This window comes from Stenella coeruleoalba (assembly GCF_951394435.1).
Source record: "Stenella coeruleoalba genome assembly, chromosome: 1".
NCBI lineage: Eukaryota > Metazoa > Chordata > Mammalia > Artiodactyla > Delphinidae > Stenella > Stenella coeruleoalba.
Window position 1 is genome coordinate 32,175,570 of NC_137169.1, and position 25,587 is coordinate 32,201,156.

General features: G+C 43.4%; 1 protein-coding gene across 5 annotated transcripts; it reads left to right on the top strand.

Moving 5' to 3' along the window:
* Positions 1 to 163: 163 nt before the first annotated feature.
* On the top strand, positions 164 to 25,528 carry CAP1 (cyclase associated actin cytoskeleton regulatory protein 1). Of its 5 annotated transcripts, none has more exons than XM_079924644.1 (13): positions 164 to 270; positions 12,777 to 12,901; positions 13,528 to 13,631; positions 15,311 to 15,388; positions 17,122 to 17,265; positions 17,367 to 17,452; positions 19,359 to 19,464; positions 20,626 to 20,803; positions 22,524 to 22,708; positions 22,890 to 23,013; positions 23,172 to 23,254; positions 23,566 to 23,709; positions 24,345 to 25,528. In XM_079924644.1, exons 2-13 carry the CDS (start codon positions 12,790 to 12,792, stop codon positions 24,426 to 24,428), a joined length of 1,428 nt encoding a protein of 475 aa, XP_079780770.1. In that variant the 5' UTR covers positions 164 to 270; positions 12,777 to 12,789; the 3' UTR covers positions 24,429 to 25,528. The 5 variants fall into 5 exon arrangements, with proteins under 5 accessions (XP_079780770.1, XP_079780773.1, XP_079780769.1 ...); XM_079924647.1 differs by having other exon boundaries at positions 13,531 to 13,631; XM_079924643.1 differs by having other exon boundaries at positions 178 to 270; positions 12,780 to 12,901.
* The last annotated feature ends 59 nt before the right edge of the window (positions 25,529 to 25,587 follow it).

Consider the following 25,587-nt stretch of genomic DNA (forward strand, 5'->3'; position numbering starts at 1 on the left):
GCTCCCGCCTTGGGGGCGGGACTCTTTTCCCAGGCTAGTGGGGATTCTCTCTCCCCGGCGTGGCGAGTAGGGGGCGGAGTCAAGAGCGGAGCTGCCAGTCTTCTTCCCCGGTCCCTCCTCTGGGCCGGCGTTTCGGCCGGCGGTTCATTTCCGGTGGGGGTGCCGCGCCCAGTGAGGGCACGGAAGTGGGTCGCGCGAAGATTGCTGGGCGGTTCTTGCCGGAAGTGGAGAGCGGCTGATCGCAGTCCCGAGGTGAGGCAGATCTCTGAGGTGAGTGTGCGCGGCGGGGTAGGGACTATGGTCCCCTCCGCGGCCCACTGGCCCCTGGCGTTGTTAATGACCCTTCTGGCCTAGGCGCATGCGGTGAGCCCCCCTGAGGCGGCCGGCGCCGGGACCCTCAGGCCGACCCGGGATCCTGGGCGCGGTCTCTTGAGGTGGGGCCGCGGTGACCAACTGAGCCAGGCTCTCCTGGGGAGGCCCCTTCCGCTGGACTTCGCGGTTCTGGCCATCAGCCTCAGCGGAGGCCTGATTCCTAAGGTGCTCTGACTGAAGGGAACCTCCGAGACCTTAGAATCTTCTCTATCCCTGGTCTCGCCCCCATTGCTTGGATGGGTAAATTGATCCCCGGAGAGAGGAGGCTGGTCCAAGATCTTACAGCGAGCGACGGAAACAGTCGGAGTCTAGACCTCAGCTCCTTAGATTACCGGCCCCATATCCTTCCCTCGTTCATTTCCCAGGAAACTCTCTCTACCTTGGGGTGGTCTTCCAGTAGGTATCGTCTCGCGGGCAGTTGCAGGTTAAAGGCTACTCGCTGCGTGGAACTTTTAAAAAATGCAGCCTGTTTGGCACACCTGGGCAGTTTTTTTAAAAAGAGAGGATCGGGTTTTTGTGTTTGCAATCAGAGAGCCTCCCCTTTCTCCTAGTCTATAGCTCTGATCCTGAAAAGCCAAGTTAACTTTGTTGAAGGTGTTGCATACTTCTGGATGTGAAAGCAGTTGGCTCAGTTTTGGGCTGGTCCCACTGCCAAGCATCGGTAGCCATAGGCGCTTTGTTTAACTTGTTTGAGCCTCATTTTTGTCATCTTTTAAGTGGAGATCTCTGCTCACCTCACAGGATTAAATTCAGTGTAACAGATTGTGTTTATTCTTTGTTAGGCACTCGGCCACATCCAGGGAAGGCAGCAACAAAACAAGGTAGACCCTGCCCTCACGGAGCTGACAGTGTTTGCAGGGAATTTAACAAATAATTATAAATGTGATGAGTGTTAGGAAAGAGGAACAAGGTGCTTTGGCAGTATGTAATGAGGGGCTCAGGAAAATCCATTCTGCAGAAGCAGGGTTTAAGATGAGTTTCGAAGCATGAAGAGCTCAGTGAAGAGAGCATGAGGAACTTAAGGCAGAAGTTAGTATCAGAACTGTCAGTTGAAGCTCTTTATAGGGTTCCCTGTTCAAGTGAAAACCGGGGCAGCCCAGCACATTAATCATTCACCAGCCATTTATTGAGCCCTTGATATGTGTGAGGCACATATTAAATGAGGCATCTAGCCCTGGTGACTAAGAATAAAGTAGTTCTCATGGAGTGGAGGAGGAGGCAGACAAGTAAATCAGGGGTGGCTTACAGTGTCATAGTGTGTGAGCACAGGGCTCTTGAGAGGAGGAATACCTGAGCCAGCTTTCCAGGCTTTAGGGAGGAAGTGGGAGGCTAAGTCCTGCAGGATTTGTTTAGCCGTATGGTGAATCTGGAAAAGGGATTTCCAGCCAAAGGGTCCAGTGCAAGGACATGGAATCTGGACATGTGAAAGACCATGACTGGAATTCCAGTAATGCTCAGAGAAGTGGAGGAAGTGGGTGGGGGTGGTTCCCATATGAAGGCCCTTGTAAACTATGCTAAGGAATTTGGAGCTTACCCTGAAAGCTGTGGGGAGGCTTTGCAGGCTCTTATGTAGGAAAATGATGTGGTCAGATTGATGTTTTAGTTCAGCCTGTCAAGGGGGAAGGAACATAATGAGGAAGTAGACCAGTGTTTGGAAGCTTGAACATGGCTTGAACCATGAAGACAATGAGAATGGGAAGGAGAGGAGGGATCAAATTTGAGCAATATTAAAAAGATGGAATCCATAGAGTTGAAGGCTGATTGTTTATGGAAATGAAAAAATAGCAGTAGCCTAGGATGATTGTCTGGTTTTCTGGTTTAGGGAACTGGGTAGCACCATTCACCAATATAGGTACTGTGAGAGGAGGGTCAAGTTGGAGAGGTGCCATGGAAAGAAAATGAATTTTGGACATATTTAGTTTGAGGTGTTTGCAGCACATCTAAGCAAAGGTGTCTAATAAGATATCTCAACTAGAAGAAAGAGCAAGACAAAGGTGTGGAGGCAGGAGAGGGTTTATATTGTTCAGGGAAGTACTGGAGCCTGGGGTTTGTAGGAGAAGATAAGACCAGAAAAAAAGGTAGGTGCTGCCAGGTTGTGAAGGGCTTTTGATGCCTTGTATGAATGCGTTTGGATTTATTCTGTGGTTGGCATTTTGCTGATTGTTTGACTTGCTGCTGTCCAGTATAAAGAAATTTCTGTTGGAATTTCCCCCCCCTTTTTCTTCCCCAGAAATACTTCATCAATCAGATGGACATAATTTATGTTTCAGCAGAGTTTAAATAAAATGGTAACTGTGAAAGTACTTTGTCAAGTACAACCTGTCATGCAAACCAAAAGTGGTGGTATTGTTAAGATTCAGTGAGTGTATTTTTGCCTTGAGGAGGTTAGCTGTTTAGTTTGTAAAATGTTTTGTTTCCAACCTGAAAGATGAACTTTTTTTTCACCCCTTTTCTTGCTTATATATACCTTTGTTTAGTTGCAGTTATTTTTTTAACTAGGGACTGAGCCTTTAAAAAGTGACTTCCTCCTTTCAGTTTTCTGTGAAGTATGGTGAGTCAAAGATTCATTTTACTTAAACAAGCAAATGCAGTGTCATTGAAAGTTGAACCCTCTGGTTTGAAATTTAATCCTGAGATTTGAAATCTGAGGATCCTCAAGCTATATCTTAGCCAGTCCTAGTGATTATTCCTTTGACTTGTCCTCATCAGTTTCTTTCTTTACTTTCTACTAAACTGGCTTTCATATCTATACTTCAGCTTCTCTACCATAACCAGACTACTCTTTTTTTTTTTTTTTTTTTTTTGGCGGTACGCGGGCCTCTCACTGTTGTGGCCTCTCCCGTTGCGGAGCACAGGCTCCGGACGCGCAGGCTCGGCGGCCATGGCCCACGGGCCCAGCCGCTCCGCGGCATGTGGGATCTTCCTGGACCGGGCACGAACCAATGTCCCCTGCATCGGCAGGCGGACTCTCAACCACTGCGCCACCAGGGAAGCCCCAGACTGCTCTTTTAAAAAGAACCATTTTCATCTTAACCCTTCACTGGCTTCATTTTCCCAAAGAATCAAGTCTAAACTCTATTGTCCAATTTACAGAGTTCTCCACAGTCAGACCCTCATCTTAGTTTTCATTGGGTGGTACAGAGTGACATTCTAATTTAGAAAGTCCTAAACTATTACATCAGCATTTTATTTGTACCTCTTGTACTACCTTTTGCTCATTATTACATTAGAACAGGGTTTCTCAACCTCAGCATAACTGACATTTTGGGCCAGGTGATTCTTCATTTCATGAGGTTGTCCTGTGCATTGTAGGATTTCAGCAGTATCCCTGGCCTCTACCCATTAGATGCCAGGGGCACTCCCTCAACTGTGACAACCAAAAATGTTTTCAGACATTGCCAAATGTCTCCTGGAGGACAAAATTGCCCCGATTGAGAACAATGCATGAGAAAGTATCATAGCTCTGATTGTGCAGTGTCTTATCTCTCCAACTCAGTTCTCTGAGGGCAGGCTCCATGGCCGTGGTTAGCCCAGTGTATGGCACATGATAAACGCTGGGTACCTTGCAAGGAATAAATCATGGGTTTCACTGAGGCATCAAGAATTATTGTTCATTCAAGGAATTTCTGGGTGGGCCTTGAAGAACTTGCCTTTTTGTGTTTTTTTCCCTCAGAGGATGTGATCTTAATAGAGAAAGGCCATTGTTTAGGCACTCACTAGAAATGAGGTTGGTGTTAGTTGACAGTGCAAGTCAGCAGATTTATATTTCCCCTATACTGGGGCTATATAAATTCCTGTTTTCTTTGCCTGCATTTAGACAGCTTGGTTTAGTGGATAGGGATTATCATTTATTTTACATTGGATGTAGTTTATGATGTTGTTACTCAAGATTTATTTTGACTGATAAAATTGTTATACAGTTGACCCTTGAACAACATGGATTTGAACTGCGCAGGTCCACTTGTACGGGCAGATATGGAGGGCTGGCTGTAAAGTTATTGGAGGATTTCCCACTGCACTGAGGGCCAGTGCCCGCCCGTATCCCCGTGTTGTTCAAGGGTCGACTGTAGTTTCATCAACCTTAAATTAATGCAGCTCTAGCATTCACCATGAAACTATTTGTTCTTGATATACCATCATGTAAACCTAATAAAAACCATCAACTCTAAAAATACTCCTCAGCTACAGTGCAGCTTTGTTTGCCTTGTATTACCAGACCTGTTGTATCAAATTTTTCTATTCTACTGGAAAGTAGTTATAGTTGAAATGTTTAATGGAAGAAGTGAGCTTGCTTTTTTGTTTTGTTTTTTATTTTTTTTCCCTCCAGAGGTCATTAAAATTCCTACACGTAAGTTAATTATAGACTTGCAGTCGCAGATCTTTTTGTATCTCTAGCTGTAGCTGAATCATGGTTAGGGACAAATGGCATCCTTGAATCTATCTTTATGCATGAGAATGGGAAATGCTGTTCTGTTTACAGCAACTACCAGTTGAAATCAACCAATGCAGTTTTTCCTTACACAATATAAAAGATGCCTGCTGAATGCTTTTATGGTGTTAGTCTTCATAATATTCCTTGAATGTGAGAGAGAGGGGAGCCCTTGACCACACAAAGTTATCTATTTGCCCCAGAGCATTGAAACAGCTAGTTTTCAAGTCTGACTTCAGCTTGTACACTATTACTAGCTTTACTCACTCCTGGAATTTTAGATGGAGGACCATGTTTAATGGTCAGGAGACAAGTGCTGATATTGGGTAGAATTCTTTCCCTCTGCAGGAGACAGGCCTTTCTTTCTGTTTTAATCTAAACCTCAGGTGGCAGTGACTCAGGCACTAAATGTCATTGGTTTCATCAGAGAAACCAAATGCTTGGGGAAGAACAGTGGCTCCTGATTTGGGTTAGATTTAGATGGCATCTTACTGGGGCAAAGTGGTGTCTGTTCTTTGGTTTCTGGGTTAAATCAGCCAACTTGTAAGTATCCTATTAGCATGTGTAGGTTTTGCTCTGTAGCATGTTAGAGTCTAGTGATGAGAATTTCTATATTGTTAGGAGCAGAACTAACTAATGCCTTATAGTTTAGTGGTAGCTTAGGAGAGATATCCAAGTGGAGCTGTTTTGTTTTGTTGTCTTCTATTATAAAGAAATTGTATTACTATGTTAAAAAAATTTTGGAAAACGGGGAAATTGTCTAAAACTCCATCACTCGAATGTGACAAACACTGTAAATTTTGTGTTCTTTTTCAGGTCTTTTTCCACAGTGCATTTAGCTCTTCCCCTGTAATTAGAAGTCTAAGCTAACACAGCATTAAACATCTTCATGCCTATCAGTTTTCCCGTTAGTATTATTTTCTTAGGATAACATCTAGGGAACAGAATTACAAAGCAAAGGCCAACAGAAGCATTTTGAAGCAGATCAGTTGGGCTACCATAGCATACAGGGTGACTTGTGTAGTTGCTTTCTTTTCGATTTTACTTAAGGGTATGACTTAGAGGAACAACTACCTGACAAAGTAGAAAACATTTTAAGCATAGCAACTTCTTATGAGTCGAAATTCATTCCACTGCCTTAATTGCCTGGTGAGAAGAGGCAAGAACTGCAGGAGTAACCTGGTTCCATTTACTTCTGAATGACAGGCAGAAGGAATTGGGTTGCTTGAATTGTTAGAATGATGAGAATATGAAGCAGCTTTGGCAGGAATCACTGACCATTTCTGATTTTGCTTGGTTTCAGACCACAAAAGAAATTGCTGGAGAATCAAGCTCCTGGTTTCTTTTCGCTCTGCATGATATCCCTCCAAAAGCCTATGCAGTCTCATGACTTTATGATGTTTCCTTGCTGATGACTTTGTAAACATTGATCTCTAGCCTTGATTCTTCCCCAAGCTAATTTCTAACTATTTACTGGACATTCCCACTTGGAAGCTTCATCTTCTGTTCAAACTGTGCATACAAAACTGACCTCATCTTCTTGCCTTAGCTAGAACGTGCCAGAAACCTGTTTTTTTCCTATAGTGTCATCATTCTCTTACTCCCCTGGATTTGCAACTCTGGAGTCATCTTTGACTCCCTTCTCTGAATGCTACTGTAACTCAGTAGTTAGTACCACACAGTTAATACTTGTTCTGTGTTTAATGTTTAGTTGTTTTGTGTGACCTCCAAGGGCAGAACCAAGATCAGTGGGTGGAAGTTGCAGGGAGACTGGTTTTGCCTCCATATAAGGAAGAACTTTTAAATACTTTGAGCTATGTGAATGGAATTGGCTGCCTCCAGAAGTCTTGGGTTCTCCACACTGAAGGTGTTTGAATAGAGGCTACCTGACTAATTGCTGAGAATGTTGAAAGGTCTGTTCTGTCATCAGATGGTGCTTTCTAGACTCCCTCCTCATCCTGAGAGCCAATGATTCAGTGGAAGGTAGCTTTGTTGCTCCTGCTAGACTCCCTCAGGGTAGAGAAACTATTTTACTGTTAATTCAGGTGCTGGTCACTTAGCGGCCTAAAAGTGATTATTATTTTCCTTTGCGATAGCAAAAATATTTTTTACAGTACCACTTTTTTTTTTTTTTTTTTGTGGTACGTGGGCCTCTCACCGTTGTGGCCTCTCCCTCTGCGGAGCACAGGCTCCGGACGCGCAGGCTCAGTGGCCATGGCTCACGGGCCCAGCCGCTCCACGGCATGTGGGATCTTCCCGGACCAGGGCACAAACCCGCGTCCCCTGCATTGGCAGGCAGACTCTCAACCACTGCGCCACCAGGGAAGCCCTACAGTACCACTTTTTTGTTTTGCAGCTAGTTGAACAGCTTCCAACCTAACCTAGACCCTAATATCTTCCCTTTTTTTCCTCCAAAACCCATGCTATCAGACAGTACTTGTAAAAATTTTGCTTTCGTCATATTATTCCTTCTCTCAAAACCCTTGAATGGCTTCACATTTATCACAACATCAAATTCAAATACTGCCCAGGTTTCAGTGCCCTCCATAACCTAGCCCAGCTTGCTTATTTCCCATGAGACTATGTGGGCTCACCTTCTCACACTTTCTGTACATAGCCTTCTTGGTCTCTCTTTGCTTTTGATTGCTCTGGAATGTCTTCCCTTTTTTCTTTTACTTTTTCTGTCAAAATGCCCCACTTCCCTCCTGAAACCTCCTGAGACTACCTTTAGTCCTCATTGATTTCTTCTCCAAGCATGTAGTCATTTATACTATATAATTCAGGACCATACAACATTCTGCAAAGAAAAAGCTCCACTGTATTAGCTGGTAACTTTAACTTTTCCCAATCCAAATGAAATTAGTTAATCTCTAACGGAACTTTAAAAAATATAGTCTTCAGTATTTAGTCCATTGGTATTTCATTTGCGTTGCCCTTCCCAATAAGAATGAAAGCTTCTAGAGGGCAGAGACCGCGGGTCTTCTGTTTCTTCAGTAGCTGTCACAATGCTAAGGACTTTCGTGTTATGAGTGTCTTCTGTGTGCCAGGTTGTTCTAGGTGCTGCAGATTTTGGGGGTGGGGGCAGCTGGGGAGCAGGGTGGGGAGAATGGATAAATTGCCATGTTTCTGGAGCCTGTATTCTATTACATGGTATGCAGCAATAACATTTTACATTTGAACTGCATTTTAAGGCTCCCGAAGTAACTACTCATCTATAAAACCAACTCCTTTGATCCTTACATCTCTGTGTGCTAAGTGAGGGTCCATTAAATGACTATCCTAAACTTACACAGTTAATACGTGGCAGAATTGGGACTTAAACCTTGGTCTCCTGAATCCAAGTTTTATTTAGACTTGGGTAATTAGGACTGCCTCTCCTTCTGAAGCTTTTATGATGAATGCTTAAATAGTTGGGAATCTGCACCTTCATTTACGGAGGCTTACATATAGTTCTTGGCTACTGTCAGTCAGAAATGGCAGGGAGCAAGATTAGGCAGAGCTATAGTTTTCTGCTCTGGCAATTCTGTATTCTTGGGAAAAACCTTATTTTAAATATTTGCTTTCCAAACATGTGTCGTCTACTGAATGTGAAAAAATATTGGCCTCCATAGAGGAAACTGAGAGCAGAGGAATTGAAAGCTGCTAATAATGTGCCTAAAGACACCATAAAGAGACCTTGAACCCACAGTGCTGTGCTTAGCAAACAGCTGGGGCTGCATGCTGTGATGAACCGGTTAGTCACTTAATTGCTTAAAAGAGCCTCAGAAAATTTGTGCTCAAGGTTAGGTTCTCTCCCACCGGTTGGTTGATACCTAGCAGGCTTTTTAACTTCTGTCAATTTCTTCATTCTAAAGATGGGGATCAGTATCTTTATAATATATGTCACAGAATTATTTTAAGTCTCAAAAGAAGCAGCAGTTTGATGATATAAAGCACCTACAACTCTAAGGGAGTTCTGTTTTTAATTAATATTATATCATCTAATAAACAAGGTTATCTGCCTTATGACACTTGGTTTGAAGATCTCTATATCAATTTAATTTCTGCCCAAGAAGGCAGCGTTTATTTGAAAGATGGGAATGTTTGCTAGAGCCTACAAACAGGCAAAAAAAAATGTGTTTTTTTTTTAAAGAAAGGAACACCCCCCCCCCCCACACACACACACACTTCTCCCCAGATTTGACACAGAGAGGAGATAACCAGACTTGCGTTGAGGGGAGAAGGGGGTAAAGGCACTTATGTATTTATTTTTCCCAAGGACCTTTATTAACCTATTGTATTTATAGTGCCTACCATGTTTATAGTACTGGAATTACAAAGGCAAGACATGGTCTCTTCTGTAGGGTGACTGCCTGTTGACTATTAAATGACTTTAAACCAGTGTGTTAAAGTGTGGTAGAGATAAGTACACAATGATATGTGGGAGCACATATTGGAAATGCTTCTTGGGGAGGTCGTACCTTGGCTGAGACTGAATGGACAGTAGGAATTCTGGAGAGGGGGCAAATTGAGAAGGGAAAACATACCAAACTGGAAAAGCTTCCTAGAGGAGGTGACACCTTAGCTGAATCTGAAAAAGGCAGTAGGAGTTATGAGAAAAGGAACAGGTTGGGAAGGGAAAGCAGCCAAGCAGAGTGGATAGCACTGTAAAGGCTCAAAAGTGAGAGAAAGCATAACTCTTTCTGGAAAATGCAGGTAGTTCTGGGTTGCTGTAGAATGTTGAGGAAAGGTGTGGCAGGAGATAAAACTGGCAGAGTAGTAGGAAATAAAGCAGGGCCAGTTTATGGAAACCCTTGCTTGGACTTTACTCTGAATCACTGTGGTAATAAGGAGAATGGATAAACAGGGTTTGTAACTGGAATTAGAGGAGACTAGTGAGGAGGTTATTGCAGTAATCTAGGCAAAGTCATGATGACCGAATTTTTATCAATCAGGATGAAGACAGGGGCATCTATTTATGATATGCAAGATAGAGCCTATGGATTTTGATGACTGATGAGATTAGTAAGGAGGTCATTTAGTTAATGTTTATGGAATCCTAACCATTTTTCAGGACTGAGCGAGCCAGTCACTTCCACATGTATTTCCTCATTTATTCTCACTATAGCCCTTTGGATTTTATATTGTTGTTGTCCCTGTTTTACAAGTAAGGAAGCTGAGGTTGAGAAAGTTTGGTAACACTGAGACACAGAGCCAGTGAGTACCACTATTCAAACTCCCAGTCTCTCTGACTTCTTTAAAGAACAACACTCTTTTTTTTTTTTTTTCCTGCGGTACGCGGGCCTCTCACTGTTGTGGCCTCTCCCGTTGCAGAGCACAGGCACCGGACACGCAGGCCCAGCAGCCGTGGCTCATGGGCCCAGCCGCTCTGCGGCATGTGGGATCCCCCCAGTCCGGGGCACGAACCGTGTCCCCTGCATCGGCAGGCGGACTCTCAACCACTGCGCCACCAGGGAAGCCCCAAGAACAACAATCTTAACCACTATACTGTACTGCTTAACAGTTTCCAGGTTACTATCTTGATTGCTGGTAGTGCTGGATTACTGAGACAGTGAGTCTGGGGGAGCAGTGCTAGGGAAAATGATGAGTTCTGTTTTGGACATTTCAGATGTCCTTTGGGACATCCAGGTAGAGATGTCTAGGTGGAATTCTGAATCCCAGAAGGATGGCCTGAGCTGGATACACTGCTCTGGGAGTTGTTAGTCTATAGGTGGTTGTGGTGGTATCACTCAGCAAGTGGACTGGATAGTAACGCGATAATGGTAGTTGACAGCTTTGGAGTGGACATGACCACCTAAAGAACGAATATGCATACATAAAGAATAAGACAAGGTGTGTCTTTTGGTCCTTCAATTCTAGACACTCTTTCCCATAACATCTCAAATTTAACTCCACCCCCACCAAAAACAAAAAACTAGGAACTCTTCTCCTATATTTGATTTGTGGTGGAATGAGATTAGCTATAATGATAGCTGTTTTGTCTTTTCTCATTCTGCTTAAGTTAAACAGCAGAACCATAGCTTGTTTAGCATTGAAAGCTTAAAGTACAAGTAAAAGATGGAAAAGAAGGAACCAAAATCCATGAAGCTGTATTATTAAGCTTTTCAGATTGGTAAGTATTCACGAACCCTGGCAGCCTTTAGAGATGCTTGTACTGTGTTATCATGTTCACACTGGCCGGAACTTATAGTATCCATTATGTCCGAAGGAACATGTTTTATAACAGAATGGGTGGTATTTATTAATGCAAGGTAGCTTGGGAGTTTATTGCAGTCACTGCCTTTTCCCCTGGGATTTACAGAGTGTGGTGGATTATATGTGTCTGTCCCTGGATAGTATCCAGAATGAACAGGGCAGCAGTTTGGATATTTGGGTGATTGTGCCATAACATAAGGGAGAGTATATTGGATACTTATAGTCTGCTCCATAGTCTGTTCCATTTTGAGTAGAGTACAGATTTGGAGGCTTCTGCTACCTCTTCAGGCCGGCGAATGGAAAGGTTTATTTGGTTCGCATTCTTATTTTTTTCCTTGATTCTTTTTTAAACAACATTCTCTGGCAAATCACCGGGCTCTGAGAGATCAGAGCCTGTACACAGAAAAGAATGGACAGGGATGATATTGTCTTCCTTAGTTTATCTTTTGAGTTGCTTCTCTCTTCCACAGGGAAGACAATGTGTGTTAAATGAGATATTCTGTCATGTAGCTGTCTTTGAGGGAATTATAATTGCTATGGTCATTTTAGGTGGCTTCAAGGGAGTTGAGTTCATTCGGCTTCAGTTGCCTGAATAAATTAACGCTTTGAAATGACATCTCTCCAAGTCAAGTCTTTGATTGTGATTACACTGACTGATTTTTATGAGATCACCTATAATCTAAAGCACTTTATGTCGATGTATATTGATAACATTAACACTCATTTATGTATATTTGTGGGTAACTTTCAGAACCCTTGTTTCTGGAGTTCTGGGATACTATACTTCAGGTTCATTAACTTCTAAAATATTTATTGAACACCTTCTACCTGCCAGGTAGTGGTCTAGATGGTAGAGGATAAACTTGTTTAGGAAACAAACCAGAGAAGGTCCCTTCTCTTTTGGAGCTTACTTTCTTTAGGATATTAGACATTGAATGAGGCTAGTTCAGATAAGTTGGTACTTGTGAAAGATCTGTAACAAGCTCTCTGGGTGTGTCTGTTCTCCTTCCCTGCTGCATATCCAGATCCTACCCACCTTCATTTGAAGCCGGCTCAATTGGAAGCTTTGCCATAATAGCCTTATCTGATCCTTCCAGCTGATATATTCTTCCCCTCTCTGAAATCCTGTGTTATTCTCTCTGCAACTTATGTCACCTTAATTTTTTTTTTCTATTTGTTTTACAGTCGTTAGTACACATGTAAAGTCTTCTCTATTAGACTGTAAGTTATTGGGGGCAGGATAAATACCCTATTCATCTTGGATTTGGGCATTCCATATGTAGGCAGCAGGATGTTGTAGGAAAAAACACAAAACTTAGAGCCATAAGGCTTGAATTTGAGGACTGGCTTCCCTACCAGCTAACTGTGAGACTATAGGCAAGTCATTTAACTTCACTGAAATTGTTTCCTATCTCTGAGAGTATAGTAATTATCTTTCCATTCCTAAATAGTTGTTGAGAGGCTTAAACTGAGATAATATATGAGACTGTACTTTGTAAATTCTAAATTCTTACACAAATATTTATTTGGTGATATCCAGTAAGTATTTGAATGAGTAAGCACTTGCTTTCAGTTAACACTGTTTCCTGGGTAGTTCTTTTGCTTAATGAAGTCTCTATGATTTTGCAAATATGCTAGACTATCTTCCATCTTATTTTACTGTAAAATGATTCTGTTCCTCAGAATTGGCATCCTCTTCACTCCCAGGGTATTCTTTTTTTCTTTTCTCCCTAGGTTCTATGTAATATTAAAACCACAAATGACATTTGATCTGTTTCAGCAGGTGCTACATTATGGCTGACATGCAAAATCTGGTAGAAAGGTTGGAGAGAGCAGTGGGCCGCCTGGAGGCAGTCTCCCAGGCCTCTGACATGCACTGTGGGTATGCAGACAGTGCTGCAAAAGGTAAGCAGCATACAAGCCAGCAGAATACCTTGAGTGGTGAATACTTGGTGTCCTGGCCGGAAATTCTTCTGTCGCAGTATATTCCTTCCTTTGGAGCTAACTCCCTAAAATGTTTAATCTAGAAAGTTCATTGCCTATAATTCGTTATTGCTGTGAACGGATAAGGGAGGAAGTGACTTGTGCAGGGAGGCCTGTGGTTAAGTTATTTTAACACGAGAACTTCCTGCTTGTGTGATATTTCCTGTTCTTTCTTTAGCAAAATGACTCTAGTATAAGTCAAATGACAAGTGATATTAAATTTCCTCTCTCCAGACAATTGGCAAATTGGCCATTTTGCACATGCCCAATTGAGTCAGAATGTTAGAGCTAAAAGTAACCTTGAGGGGGATCATTTTGTTTATTTTCATTCTATTGGTAAAGAAAATTAAGCTCAGCAAGAAAACGGGACTTAGCCAGGGTCGCACAAGAAGTTAATGGTGGTTCTGGAGCTAGAACACAGGCTCCTGACTCATGCTCCAGCCTTCTGTTTACTGTGTTACCTTGCCTCTCTGCTTTCATATGGAAGTGCCTTTAACAAATCCTCTTTCTGGTGTGTGACCAATTCTTCGTGGTGTGTCTGTCTTCAGCAGGAACGACTCCATATGTGCAAGCATTTGACTCACTCTTGGCCGGTCCTGTGGCAGAGTACCTCAAGATCAGTAAAGAGATTGGGGGAGATGTGCAGAAGCATGTAAGGAGGTTTGGCCCCTTTTTCCCTCTTTTAAGGACTGGTGGCTTTCTTCAGATCCTACTCATTCTTGGTTGAAGAGCCCCTTGAGAGGCTCCTGGCTCCTTCTCTTCTACCTGCACTGAGGAACTCAGTCCACGCACTGGAACATTTCCTCAGGTTTTTCCAGGCTCCCTGCTTTTATCACATATTCCGCATGGGCTTCTTTTATACAGATAGTTTGCTTCGTGCATAAAATGTGGCTTGGTTCATCTTTGTAGTGAGAACATGCTACCAGCCTGATCCCAGTGTGTTATATAACCAAGCCTGGGGTGGCTTATTCAAAGGAGTCATCATCATGACTTAGCATTTATAAAACTAAGCATGGTACTTATGCTAAAGCTATGCTAATGTGAGTTATTTTCATACTTAGCCCACAGTACGAATGTGAAGTAGGCAATGACAGGTGCCTCTCCACCAACCTCCCTTCATGTGCTGCTACCCACGTTGTCACCCCCGCCCCTACTCTGTCTCTTTCTCTGAGACCCAGAATCCTCCTGCTAGTCTTCTAAGTGATCCTTTGTCAGCAAGAACCATGTTTAGGATCTTCCTGACCCGTCAGCAAAACTGGTTGCTTGATCTTTGGAAGAGCTATTTGGAGCCTCTTATATACCATCTGTTGGCAATGGTGTTAACTCTAGAGGGTGGGACTGGGACTTAGATAGGAGTGTGGGGCTTGCATTTTTACTTTATACAGTAGGTCACATTTGAAAAGGTTTTAAAACGTATCACTTATATATATATTTTTTTACTTTTATATTTTAAAAATACAAATCCAGAAAAAAATATATGACTTGAATTTGAATTTTTGTATTTGTAGTGCTTATAGCCTCATGTTTCTTAAACGCTTGGTCATGACCTTCAGTAAGAAATACGTATTTGTGGGACTTCCCTGGTGGTCCAGTGGTTAAGACACTGCACTTCCACTGCAGGGGGCATGAGTTCGATCCCTGGTTGGGGAACTAAGATCCCGCATGCCGCACAGCGCAGCCAAAAAAAAGAAAGAAAAAGAAAAAAAAGAAATGCATATTTGTAGCTAAGATATAAGTTTCACATTATGCTACTTGTGTTGCACTTTTTTTTTTGGAAATAATTTCCAGTTGATGTATTGCACTCATTGTTCTATTCTCCTTCACTTAATAAAGTGCAGGTTATGGGGTCACAAAGTTGATTTAATTACCTGTGATAGGTCATGGTCCAACTTTTGAAAAATAGCTTTAACACAAAGGAGTAAATACCTTGAGAATTTGAGGCATAAATTTAGGTTTTTGCTTTAACTCTTACCTCTAGTTCTTGAGAACAGATTTGGGAGGGCGGGGGAGGTGATGAGAGGTAAGAGGGATTTTCAGTGCACTTCATATCGCACTGCATGTTCAGTTGCTGACTTGACTTCATCGAAAGCTAGCCCCAGTTATCTTCATTTCCAACTCTGGATTATATCCCTGATTAGTTCCAGCAGGAATAATGATATATTAGTCTGCCATCAGTCCCAAGAATCAGGAGTACTTGAAGAAATCAACATGCAGTGCCTGGGTTGCTACCAGAGTACATGCAAGTGGAGGTTTCAGGTTATTCTTACCAGGACCTCTACAGTTGTAAAGTGTCATTGATAGCTGATTCTTCTCCTTTCCTCTCCTTTTCAGGCGGAGATGGTCCACACGGGTCTGAAGTTGGAGCGAGCGCTCTTGGTTACAGCCTCTCAATGCCAGCAGCCAGCAGGCGTAAGTTCATTACTAGTTGGTTTGAGGCACAGGACAGGTTGAGAGCTTTCTGCTAAGCTATCACAACATGCTAAGATAGACCTACTAGGCTCATGTATGTTCACACCAAGTCCCAGAGGGAGAGTCAGATTTTAAGCGCTACTGTGGGAATGTGCCATTGAGTATATATTTGTTGGGCTCTAATGGCTTTTTTTCTATCACTTTACTTAGGACTGTAGTTATCCCTGGGACTTTGCTGCTTCTCTCAATAGACATTCTTAGCCCAAATTCATCATATTGTCCCCTATGCCCTTTGGGACCCAGAGAGTGGTTCTCTTGCTCCACTATGGGTGGGCTTAGTAAGGCTGCTGGGGAGATCCTAAAACTCCTAAAGCACTGCTTCTCCCCTCACCCTTCAGTGGTTAGGCATCTCTCTTTAACTTTATTCCTACCTCAAGATTTTATGCTGCCACAAGTATGAAAATAAATTAGAGAAAATTTAGATTTTTCTCAGAGCCAAACATTTTAGTTTTGTTTCATTTCTTCTTTTTGCATTTGGCTTTCCTAGGCAGAAGGCTAATAAAATAAGTCTTCCTACTAATGCTGTATTAATACCTGTGAACCCTTGGCATGCCTAAATAATGTAAAAATAGCGTAAGATAATGTTAAATATGTTAGACTCTAATTTTTAATCTGTCTCGAATAGTTAAAGCATTTTGTCTAAACCTTTTTTCCAAGCCCACACTTTCCACAACAAATCAGGCAGCTGAGACATTATTATCTTTCCCTTGCTTTAGATCGAGGATTGGCAGACTGTAGTCTGCAGGCCAAATCTGGCCTGACACCTATTTTAAATGAAGTTTTTTTTGGAACACAGCCATGTCCATTCTTTTAAGTATTGTCTGTTGCTGCTTTGTGCACTACAACGGCAGAGTTGAAAAATAGCAACAGAGACCGTATGGCCTGCAAAGCCAGAAATATTTACAGTCTGGCTCTTTACAGAAAGTTTGCCGACTCCTGCTTTAGACTGTTCTCATGCTAAGATCTGAGAAATGAGATGTTCAGGAAACCAAGCTTCGGATGAAAACACAGAAACACAAGATTCATCCATTTTGCTAAGCTGTCTGCTCAAGTGCCAAGCCCTCTAATTGCATTTGATTCAACAGATCTCTTCTCAGCAGCTGCTATATGGCTAGCAGCGTGTTGAGGGCTATACGGATTATAAAAGAGGGCTAAGACAAAGCCCTTGTCTTTGAAGAATCAATGACAAAGAAAAGCATGTTTACATGGGTCCATTAATAAATTGTGCTGGTGTGTGATAAGGTGCCAGAATTGGTTATGCTGACGATAGATGCTGTAGGAGGCGGGTGTGGTTGGTGGAGTGCTGTCCCTCATGACGCAGAGGAGCACACGGATAGATGGAAAGAGAGGAGCCCAGAAATGAACTAGTGTCTGCTGTTAGTGGGACAGAAAAGAGGCAAGTGGCAGAAATGGTAGAATTTTGTGGTACAGCTGGAGTATGGGTCCTGATCATGAAGAACCACAAAATCCAGCCTGGGTAGTTAGAGCTGTCTAAGGAGAGTGAGATGATGAGCAGTATTGTAGCCATGTGAATCTTTGCAAGATAAATACAGAGTTTATTTGCATGCTGTTGTAGTTCGTGAAGAATTCTTGCCTTGAGGATCAGAGTTGAGCAACATAAAGGCTTCTATAAAAATACACTAACCTCAGTCTTTTCTTGCATCTTTTTCTAGAATAAGCTTTCCGATTTGTTGGCACCCATCTCCGAGCAGATCCAAGAAGTGATAACCTTTCGGGAGAAGAACAGAGGCAGCAAATTGTTCAATCACCTGTCAGGTGTCAGCGAAAGTATCCAGGCCCTGGGCTGGGTGGCTATGGTGAGCGGCACAGCTTCCATGGGAGGGAAGGGACAGATTGAAAGAGGCAAGGTGATACGGCTGGAGAGGCCCCAAGTCACTGACAGCTTCTCTTTTTCTAGGCTCCCAAGCCTGGTCCCTATGTGAAGGAAATGAATGATGCTGCCATGTTTTATACAAACCGAGTCCTCAAGGAGTACAAAGACGTGTAAGTCCAGCCTGTCCTCAAGGGGTAAAGGACAAACCCAGCTGGTTACTTGCTGGAGTAGTGCTTTGTGTTAAGTTAAGACTGCCTTTGGCTGCTGTGTTGGTTCTCTTATCTCAGGGCTGCTTTTTGGAAAGTTTGATAGATATTGGCTCATAGAAGCTGCATTTGCAAGCAGGAAGTGTTTCTGTTTCCTCTTCTGCTTTTTCTCCAGGGTTTGTAGAGGACTTTTTTTTTTTTTTGTGGTACACGGGCCTCTTGCTGTTGTGGCCTCTCCCATTGCGGAGCACAGGCTCCGGACGCACAGGCCCAGCGGCCATGGCTCACGGGCCCAGCCACTGCGCAGCATGTGGGATCTTCCCAGACTGGGGCACGAACCCATGTCCCCTGCATCGGCAGGCGGACTCTCAACCACTGCGCCACCAGGGAAGCCATGTAGAGGACTTTCGAGTCTTCTCATCCTTAACCCTTCCAGGTTTAGGAGGTAAAATGGTCTAATGCCCTTTTATTTGCCTGTGTGGTCAAGATTTTGTTCCTTTGTTGAAAACTTCTAACTGGCCCAGTTGCAAAAGATTCAGTAAGATTTACTAGAAAATTACCCTGACTATTCACGTGGTCAGGTAAAGTGAGATGAAGGCTGCCTGACCACTGCAGGTATTGCACAAGGGGAGTCATTGTACGTCCAACCACACGTGGCCACCAGTGTCTACTTCTCCATTGCTGGTTTTGAGCTGGAGTGACTGCAGGCAGGTATTACTTAGCTGCATAACTCTCCAAACCCTTCCTTTCTTCCATCCATCATCAGTTATCCAACATCTGTGAAGGAATAAGCCTTCATGTGGGTGAAAAATGTCCCAGAACACCAGGCTGCTCCTTGATCCTTCCAGTAACCTGGGATTAAGCATCACAATGTTTTCATTATACTCCACCATATACTCTGCAATTTATAGTTGAGGAAATTAGGCTTTATGCTAAACAATCATAAACTCTTCCAGCTAATAATGTATAAGAAGAGAGGAGGACTTCCCTGGTGGCGCAGTGGTTAAGAATCCACCTGCCAATGCAGGGGACACAGGTTTGATCCCTGGTTGGGGAAGATCCCACATGCCGCAGAGCAGCTAAGCCCATGCGCCACAACTACTGAGCCTGTGCTCTAGAGCTCATGAGCCACAACTGCTGAGCCTGTGTGCCACAACTACCGAAGCCCACGGGCCTAGAGCTGGCAGTCTGCAACAAGAGAAGCCACCACAATGAGAAGCCCACGCACCACAACGAAGAGTAGCCTCCCACTCGCCACTACTAGAGATAGCCCACGCGCAGCAATGAAGACCCAAACGCAGCCAAAAAAATTTTTTTAACTTTTTTTTTAAATTAGAGAGAGGAGACTTGAACTATAGTGCAGTGCTGTTTCTATAATTTAATACTGACTATTTCCTCCTAACAGAAGTTTTTATTTTTAATTTCTTAGGAGGAGGGCATACTTTTGACATAAGGCTTATGCTATAAGGCACTTGAGTTTCTTGGAGTCCTAGAGATCCACAGTGATGCTCGAGAGACCTCTCTACCATGGCTTCATGCACAGAATGTTTGCTTTTATCAGTTTTGTATATTAGGTTCTGCCTAAGGTCTACTTTGAAATAGTGGTTTTGCTACTTTTAAAAAATGTTTGAGGAATACTGCTGTAAGAGATAGAAAGATATAATCTGGAGTCCCTATCCATATGGACTTTGGTCTAATTAGGGTAAGAGAATAGGTTCAAAAAAAGAAGGAAAGCTCAGTTACGCAGTTGAGCAGAGCCTAAAAAACGCCACAGGCAAGAGCATGTGAGTTCACAGATAGGAGGGGATCTGGAATCACTATTGTAATGTACCCTGACTGCCTGTGATGAGTTCTTCTTTAATTCTCCCAGGGATAAGAAGCATGTGGACTGGGTCAAAGCTTACTTGAGTATATGGACAGAGCTGCAGGCTTACATTAAGGAGTTCCATGCCACTGGCCTGGCCTGGAGCAAAACGGTGAGTGCTCCTCCCCTCCCTTCATCGCTCCAGGAAACCTCCAGGATCTGCAGGTTTCTTAGACTTTAGCACTACCAAGGTCTAAGAAGGAATGTTAGTCTTCAGAGTGGAGGGTAGAAAGAAAAAGGAGAGAAGGAAAGGGGAAAAAGAGTAAAGAAAGCAAGGGTCAGAGAAGGAATAGTCAGTTCTATTCAGCATCAGTAAACATGGGTCAGGGACAATGATTGGGCTGGAAGGAGAGACAGATGAATGAGTTACACTGTGCCAACCCTCAAGAAGCTTAAAAATACAGATACGAAACCCCACTTCAAATCACCAAGCTAAGTGCTATAATAAAGGTACACACTACAGAGTATGAAGAAGAGAAGAATGATTCTCACTGGGAGAGACTGTACTTTGAAGAGGTATAGTCAGACTTTTCAGGTATAGGACAGAAGTGGGAGAAATGGGAATACTAGTAAACAGCAAAGCTTAAACAAAGTAAATGCAGAGTAAGTGTAGAGATTGGTCATCTGGCTTCAATAAGGAGAGAGAGTCACATATTTAGGAGGAAAGGCTGGAAAGGAAGGTAGTTGAGACCTTTAGACTTTATAATAGGTGATAAGTAACTATCAGAGGTATTTGAGCAAGAGAGTGATAATGATCCTATTTGTCCTTAAAAGAGTCTTAGCATATAGGTTAGGGGTAAGGGCTTATGCTCAGACTATGGAAGTGCTCATGGCACTAGGGGCTGGTACAAAAAAGAATGAGATATAACCAAGGTAATAAACTGATTTAAGATCGAGGGGTTTGGAAGACTCAAAGAAGATTGAATGGTCAAGCTTGGTTGATAATATCTCTCACTGAAATAGAGACATGGGTGTGATGGTGAAATCAGTCTTGGACTTTGTGAGTCTGAGGTACCAGTGACACACTAAGTAAGTATTTAGAACTATAGGTTCAGAGCTGGAAAAATGTGAAGGTTGAAAAACGGAGTTGAGTTGGATCCTTGGGAAAGGGTGAGAAGGAATAAAGCCAAGTTGGGTGTGGGTAGGGAGCATTAATCATTGCATCAAGGGCCACAGTGGGTACCCCATGTATCTTGGACACATGCAGGGCCCTACTGGGGATGGTACAGAGGGGAAGAGACGCTGACTGTGTTACCTGCACTTACTGTTCCAGGGGCCTGTGGCAAAAGAACTGAGTGGATTGCCATCGGGACCCTCTGCTGGATCGGGTCCTCCTCCCCCCCCACCAGGCCCACCTCCCCCTCCAGCCCCCACCAGTTCAGGCTCAGATGAGTCTGCTTCACGCTCAGCACTGTTTGCACAGATTAATCAGGGGGAGAGCATCACACATGGTAAGTGAATGCTTTGGCAAGAAGAGTTGGTGAATAAGTTGTTTTGGCAAGAACTTACCGACTAGAGACCTGACAGTCTGTAAACCAGAACCGTGGTTTGTATATGGGAGATTCATTTGGGGTGTCACATTCCTTCAGGTTGCCTAAAGGGATAGCAGAGCTGGCTCAAATGGAAATTGACAATGGCTCATTATAGTTGGGGGAATCTCTCTCCTCAGAGGAAAGTGATTTAATATTAAGGGGCATATACAGAGTACCTACCCTGTGGTGCCAAGACGTGGTGCTGGCAGTTTTCCCTAGAGGTTTTTCCCAGTTACCGTGTGGTCTCTTCAGGAGGTCATCTTGGAGGGGGTGGTTCACGTCCTCAGAGGGTGTATGTTAGTCACATGGAAAATTTGCGTAAGAATGACCTGATGTTGGTGTAGAGAAAGTAGACACCCTTATACACAGTAGGTGGAAGTCTAAATTATACAGCAGTCTCCTAGGAATCTACCTATAAAAACACTGAAAGAACAACTTTTATACATTGTTGTTCACAGTAGCTAAAAATGGTGTAACAACCTGTATATCCCACTGTAAGAGAAATGGTTAACTGTGGTATGTTCCTCTTGACGCAATACTATGCAGCCATTAAATCTTTTTCTGCAGTGAACCATGCAGTGTTTAGGAGTGGTGGAGCTGAAACGCCAGTATTGGTTATATAGATTGGGCCGTGTCCACAAGCAAGGCACGTGTCAGCCTGTTGAGGGTGATTATCGAATGTTTTTCCTTAAAAAAAAGATATTTTTATTTATTTATTAAATATATTTATTTACTTATTTTTGGCTGTGTTGAGTCTTCGTTGCTGCACTCAGGCTTTCTCTAGTTGGGGCGAGTGGGGGCTACTCTTTGTTGCGGTGCACAGGCTTCTCATTGCGGTGGCTTCTCTTGTTGCGGAGCACGGGCTCTAGACGCGTGGGCTTCAGTAGTTGTGGCATGTGGGCGCAGTAGTTGTGGCTCACGGGCTCTAGAGTGCAGACTCAGTAGTTGTGGCGCATGGGCTTAGTTGCTCCGCGGCATGTGGGATCTTCCTGGACCAGGGCTCGAAACCATGTCCCCTGCATTGGCAGGCGGATTCTTAACCACTGCGCCACCAGGGAAGCCCCCAAAAAAGATATTGTTAGAAACTATAGGTTAACTTGAGAAAATTTTTATTGTGTTAATTGGTTAAACCAAATTTCTTAACAGTGTGCATGCTTATATCTAAATAAAAAACAACTATGAATAGAAAAATTATTGTAAGGGGAGTTTCAAATGCTAACACTGATTGGAGGTCGTAGGTTAGCTGTGAGGGTTCTTTTCCTTTTACCAAATTTTCTTTATTATCACATACTACTTTTTCTTCCTCTGTTGCTTTAAAAACTACGTACGTATTTTGTGAGTATATACTGATACTTAGTATGTCTTTCTAGATCTTTTTACATACCCATCCCCCCATACACACACATTCCACTTTTTTTATTTTTTAAGTGGAACTTTATAATTTAATCTTGGGGTAGAAGAAAAATTATAAAAGTGCTTCTCCAAAGCTGTGTGTGAGAGAACATCTCAAAGGCTCTGGTTTGGGGCTTTGAATTTTTTCTTAAGGATCAGTTTAACTTCTGATAGCAGAAGTTGGTTATTGCCTCAGCCCAAAGCCCTGGTATGAAGGACAGGAACAAGGCAGCTGTTGTTCTTACAGCCCTGAAACATGTATCTGATGACTTGAAGACTCACAAGAACCCTGCCTTGAAGGCTCAGAGTGCTCCAGTACGAAGTGGCCCCAAACCATTCTCTGCATCTAAACCAGGAGTCAGTCCTTCCCCCAAACCAGTCACAAAGAAGGAGCCAGCTCTACTTGAACTGGAGGGCAAGAAGTGGAGAGTGGTGAGTTAAAAATGCCAGGACTGGGGGAACAAGGAGTGGGGACAAAGCGATTAAACGGAGCACAGCCAAATGAGTACAGGGTTCTGGCTTAGATTGCAAGAATGAAAGTTTGGCATAGTCTGTGTTTTGGGGTGGCATGTGCTTAATGATGAGATTCCTAAAAGGGATATCTCTTTAACAGGAAAATCAGGAGAATGTTTCCAACCTGGTGATAGATGACACAGAGCTGAAACAGGTGGCTTACATATTCAAGTGTGTCAACTCAACATTGCAAATCAAGGGCAAAATTAACTCCATTACAGTAGGTGAGTTCTTGTTGTTGACCTAGGCAGGCTCTGTCCTAGAGCTTGAGAGGGCTGGAACCATAGCTACCCTATTTCTAGAGATTCTTAAATTCTTAATTCTTAAATCGAGTACTTTCCTTTAAAGTTATACTGTTGACCCGCTCCCTTTCTTCTCCTAGATAACTGTAAGAAACTCGGTCTGGTGTTCGATGACGTGGTGGGCATTGTGGAGATAATCAATAGTAGGGATGTCAAAGTTCAGGTAACTTGATACTTGGCTCCTTCCTTTAGTCCCTTAGGAATTAATTGAAAGAGACACAGCCGACCCACAGATGTTGCTGTGGTGGGAATCTGACTCTACAGAGTCTGTAAGCTGAGCTGCTTTGGATGTGGCAGGAAGAGTTGGCCCTTATCACGAGCTCTTTCCAGTACCCATTCTCACCCGCCCCTAGTATCCAGTATCTTGTACACCTGTGAGTTTTTCATGTAAGCCCGTGAAACAGTGAAAGCTTTTCCCACAGCTAACTTGTTCTGCTGGCTGCTGGGACTCAGTGCTCTTGGTTTCCCCTGCAGGTAATGGGTAAAGTGCCAACCATTTCCATCAACAAAACAGATGGCTGCCACGTTTACCTGAGCAAGAATTCACTGGATTGTGAGATAGTCAGTGCCAAATCTTCTGAGATGAATGTCCTCATTCCTACAGAAGGCGATGACTTCGTAAGTTCCTTGATCTCTTTAGTAGTATGGTCTGAAATCAGAAGGGACTGAAGACTTGCGTTGGAGGAGAAGTCTTCCAACGCAGCTGATGGACACTCTGCACCAAGTGGGTGCAGCCCAGCAGTGCACACCTCAGGCACAGACACATGAGGTAGTCCCACGAAGTAGACCCCCAAAGGAGGGTGGTTTCTGCCTTTCTTAGGCAGAGCAGATGCTCAGGGTAGTCAAAAAGGAATGGGATTGAATCACAGCACCCTATTGAGCTGGTGCCGTGAAGCCATACACATTCCCATCTACGCCTCGTAGGTTTAACAGTCTGCAAGGTCACTGATCAGTGAACAGTAAGAAACAGACTCAAACCTACATCTGTCTAGCTTTGGAGCCTTTGTTCTCCTTCCTACACTGCGCTGCTGCTTCACTGTCAGCGGTGGGGGAGGTGGTCTAGAAGATGTGGCGCTGCTAGTGCGCTGCCAGTTCCACGGCCTTGCTTTCTCAGGTGGATTCAGTTTCTCTCTCATTACATCCTACTTGCTCTCAGAGTTTAGTGCGAGCAAGCATTGGGAGAAAGTTAAGATTTAATTAACCCCAGGGTATTGCCTAGCTTGGGTTTAAACCTGTTGTTTCTTTATTTGCAGAATGAGTTCCCAGTCCCTGAGCAGTTCAAGACCATATGGAATGGGCGGAAGTTGGTCACCACAGTGACAGAAATTGCTGGATAAGCGAAGTGCCACTGGGTTCTTTGCCCTCTCCCTCACACCGTGGGACAAATCTGTATCAAGACGGTTCTTTTTTAGATTTCCTCTACCTTTCTGCTCTTAAACTGCTTCTCTGCTTTGAGAAGCACAGCTACCTGCCTTCACTGAAATATACCTCAGGCTGAGATTTGGGGTGGGATAGCAGGTCTTTGATCTTCTGCAGGAAGGTGCAGCTTTTCCGTATCAGCTCAACCATACAGCCAGTCCATTTTTCAGGAACTGCACATCAGGACAGGTGTGTTTTAGCTTTCAGCCTTTGGGGTTATTTGACCAACAAATAGTCTTCGGGGAAGGATAAAGCAGTCCCCAGGAATTAACAGATCACAATGTTCACACAAGTTAATCTTTTTCTAACAATGAGCGTGAAGGTAGCAGAAGCTGGTGTGATCCTAGTTGGTTCTCCTAACTTAAACTAATTTTCACTATTGACAAGTGAGGCAAGGGTTTGCACGGGACCAAAGGCTGAAGCTTGGCCATCTAGCATTCCAAGCAAAATGATTTCCTGTAAGCATTCCTTTTCTTCTGCATTCCATCCTGCATCTGCCCGAACCTGAGATAGTAGGTTGTCCTGTGTTAGCTGCTGTGGTGGTGCCCTGCACCCAGGCCAGCTAAAGGAGTCTTGGACCCTTCCTCTCTCTGGGGCCCCTGCCCAGCACCTTCCTACAGAGATGACTTAAAAAGAGAGAAAAAAAAAGGAAAACCACACCATTCCCAGGAATCTGGCTTCCCTTCCTCCTTCCATGCTGGGTGCCCATCATCCGTCTTCATTGCTTCCTTGCCCTGTCATGCTCAACAGCTTTTGGCTTCTGTCTGGGCACCTGAACAGAGGACTAAAATCTCCATTGCAGGCTGGTTTTAGGTCTTGTGTAAAAATCTTGCACAGCATTGCTAATGTAAATTTCAGTTTTTCCTCTAGGACAAACACTTTACCAAAATATGCAACTTCTTTTGGTGGGAAGAGAGATTGTCCTGTGATTTCTACCCATTTCCTGAGGCCTGCGGAAATGAACCTTTATGTACTTAAAGTTATACAGAAAATAGAATAAAATTAATACCAAACTTGCTTAGTATTTATGTATGATATTTGCTGTACAGAGATGTAAGGACTTCGAAAAGAAAAATG

Bases quoted from the DNA above. Each gene is read 5' to 3' on its own strand.
- CAP1 (XM_079924644.1), top strand. From the start codon at position 12,790: ATGGCTGACATGCAAAATCTGGTAGAAAGGTTGGAGAGAGCAGTGGGC. The intron at 13,632-15,310 runs GTAAGGAGGTTT...TCTCCTTTTCAG, and splicing joins GGGGAGATGTGCAGAAGCAT to GCGGAGATGGTCCACACGGG. The intron at 17,453-19,358 runs GTAAGTCCAGCC...TAATTCTCCCAG, and splicing joins CTCAAGGAGTACAAAGACGT to GGATAAGAAGCATGTGGACT.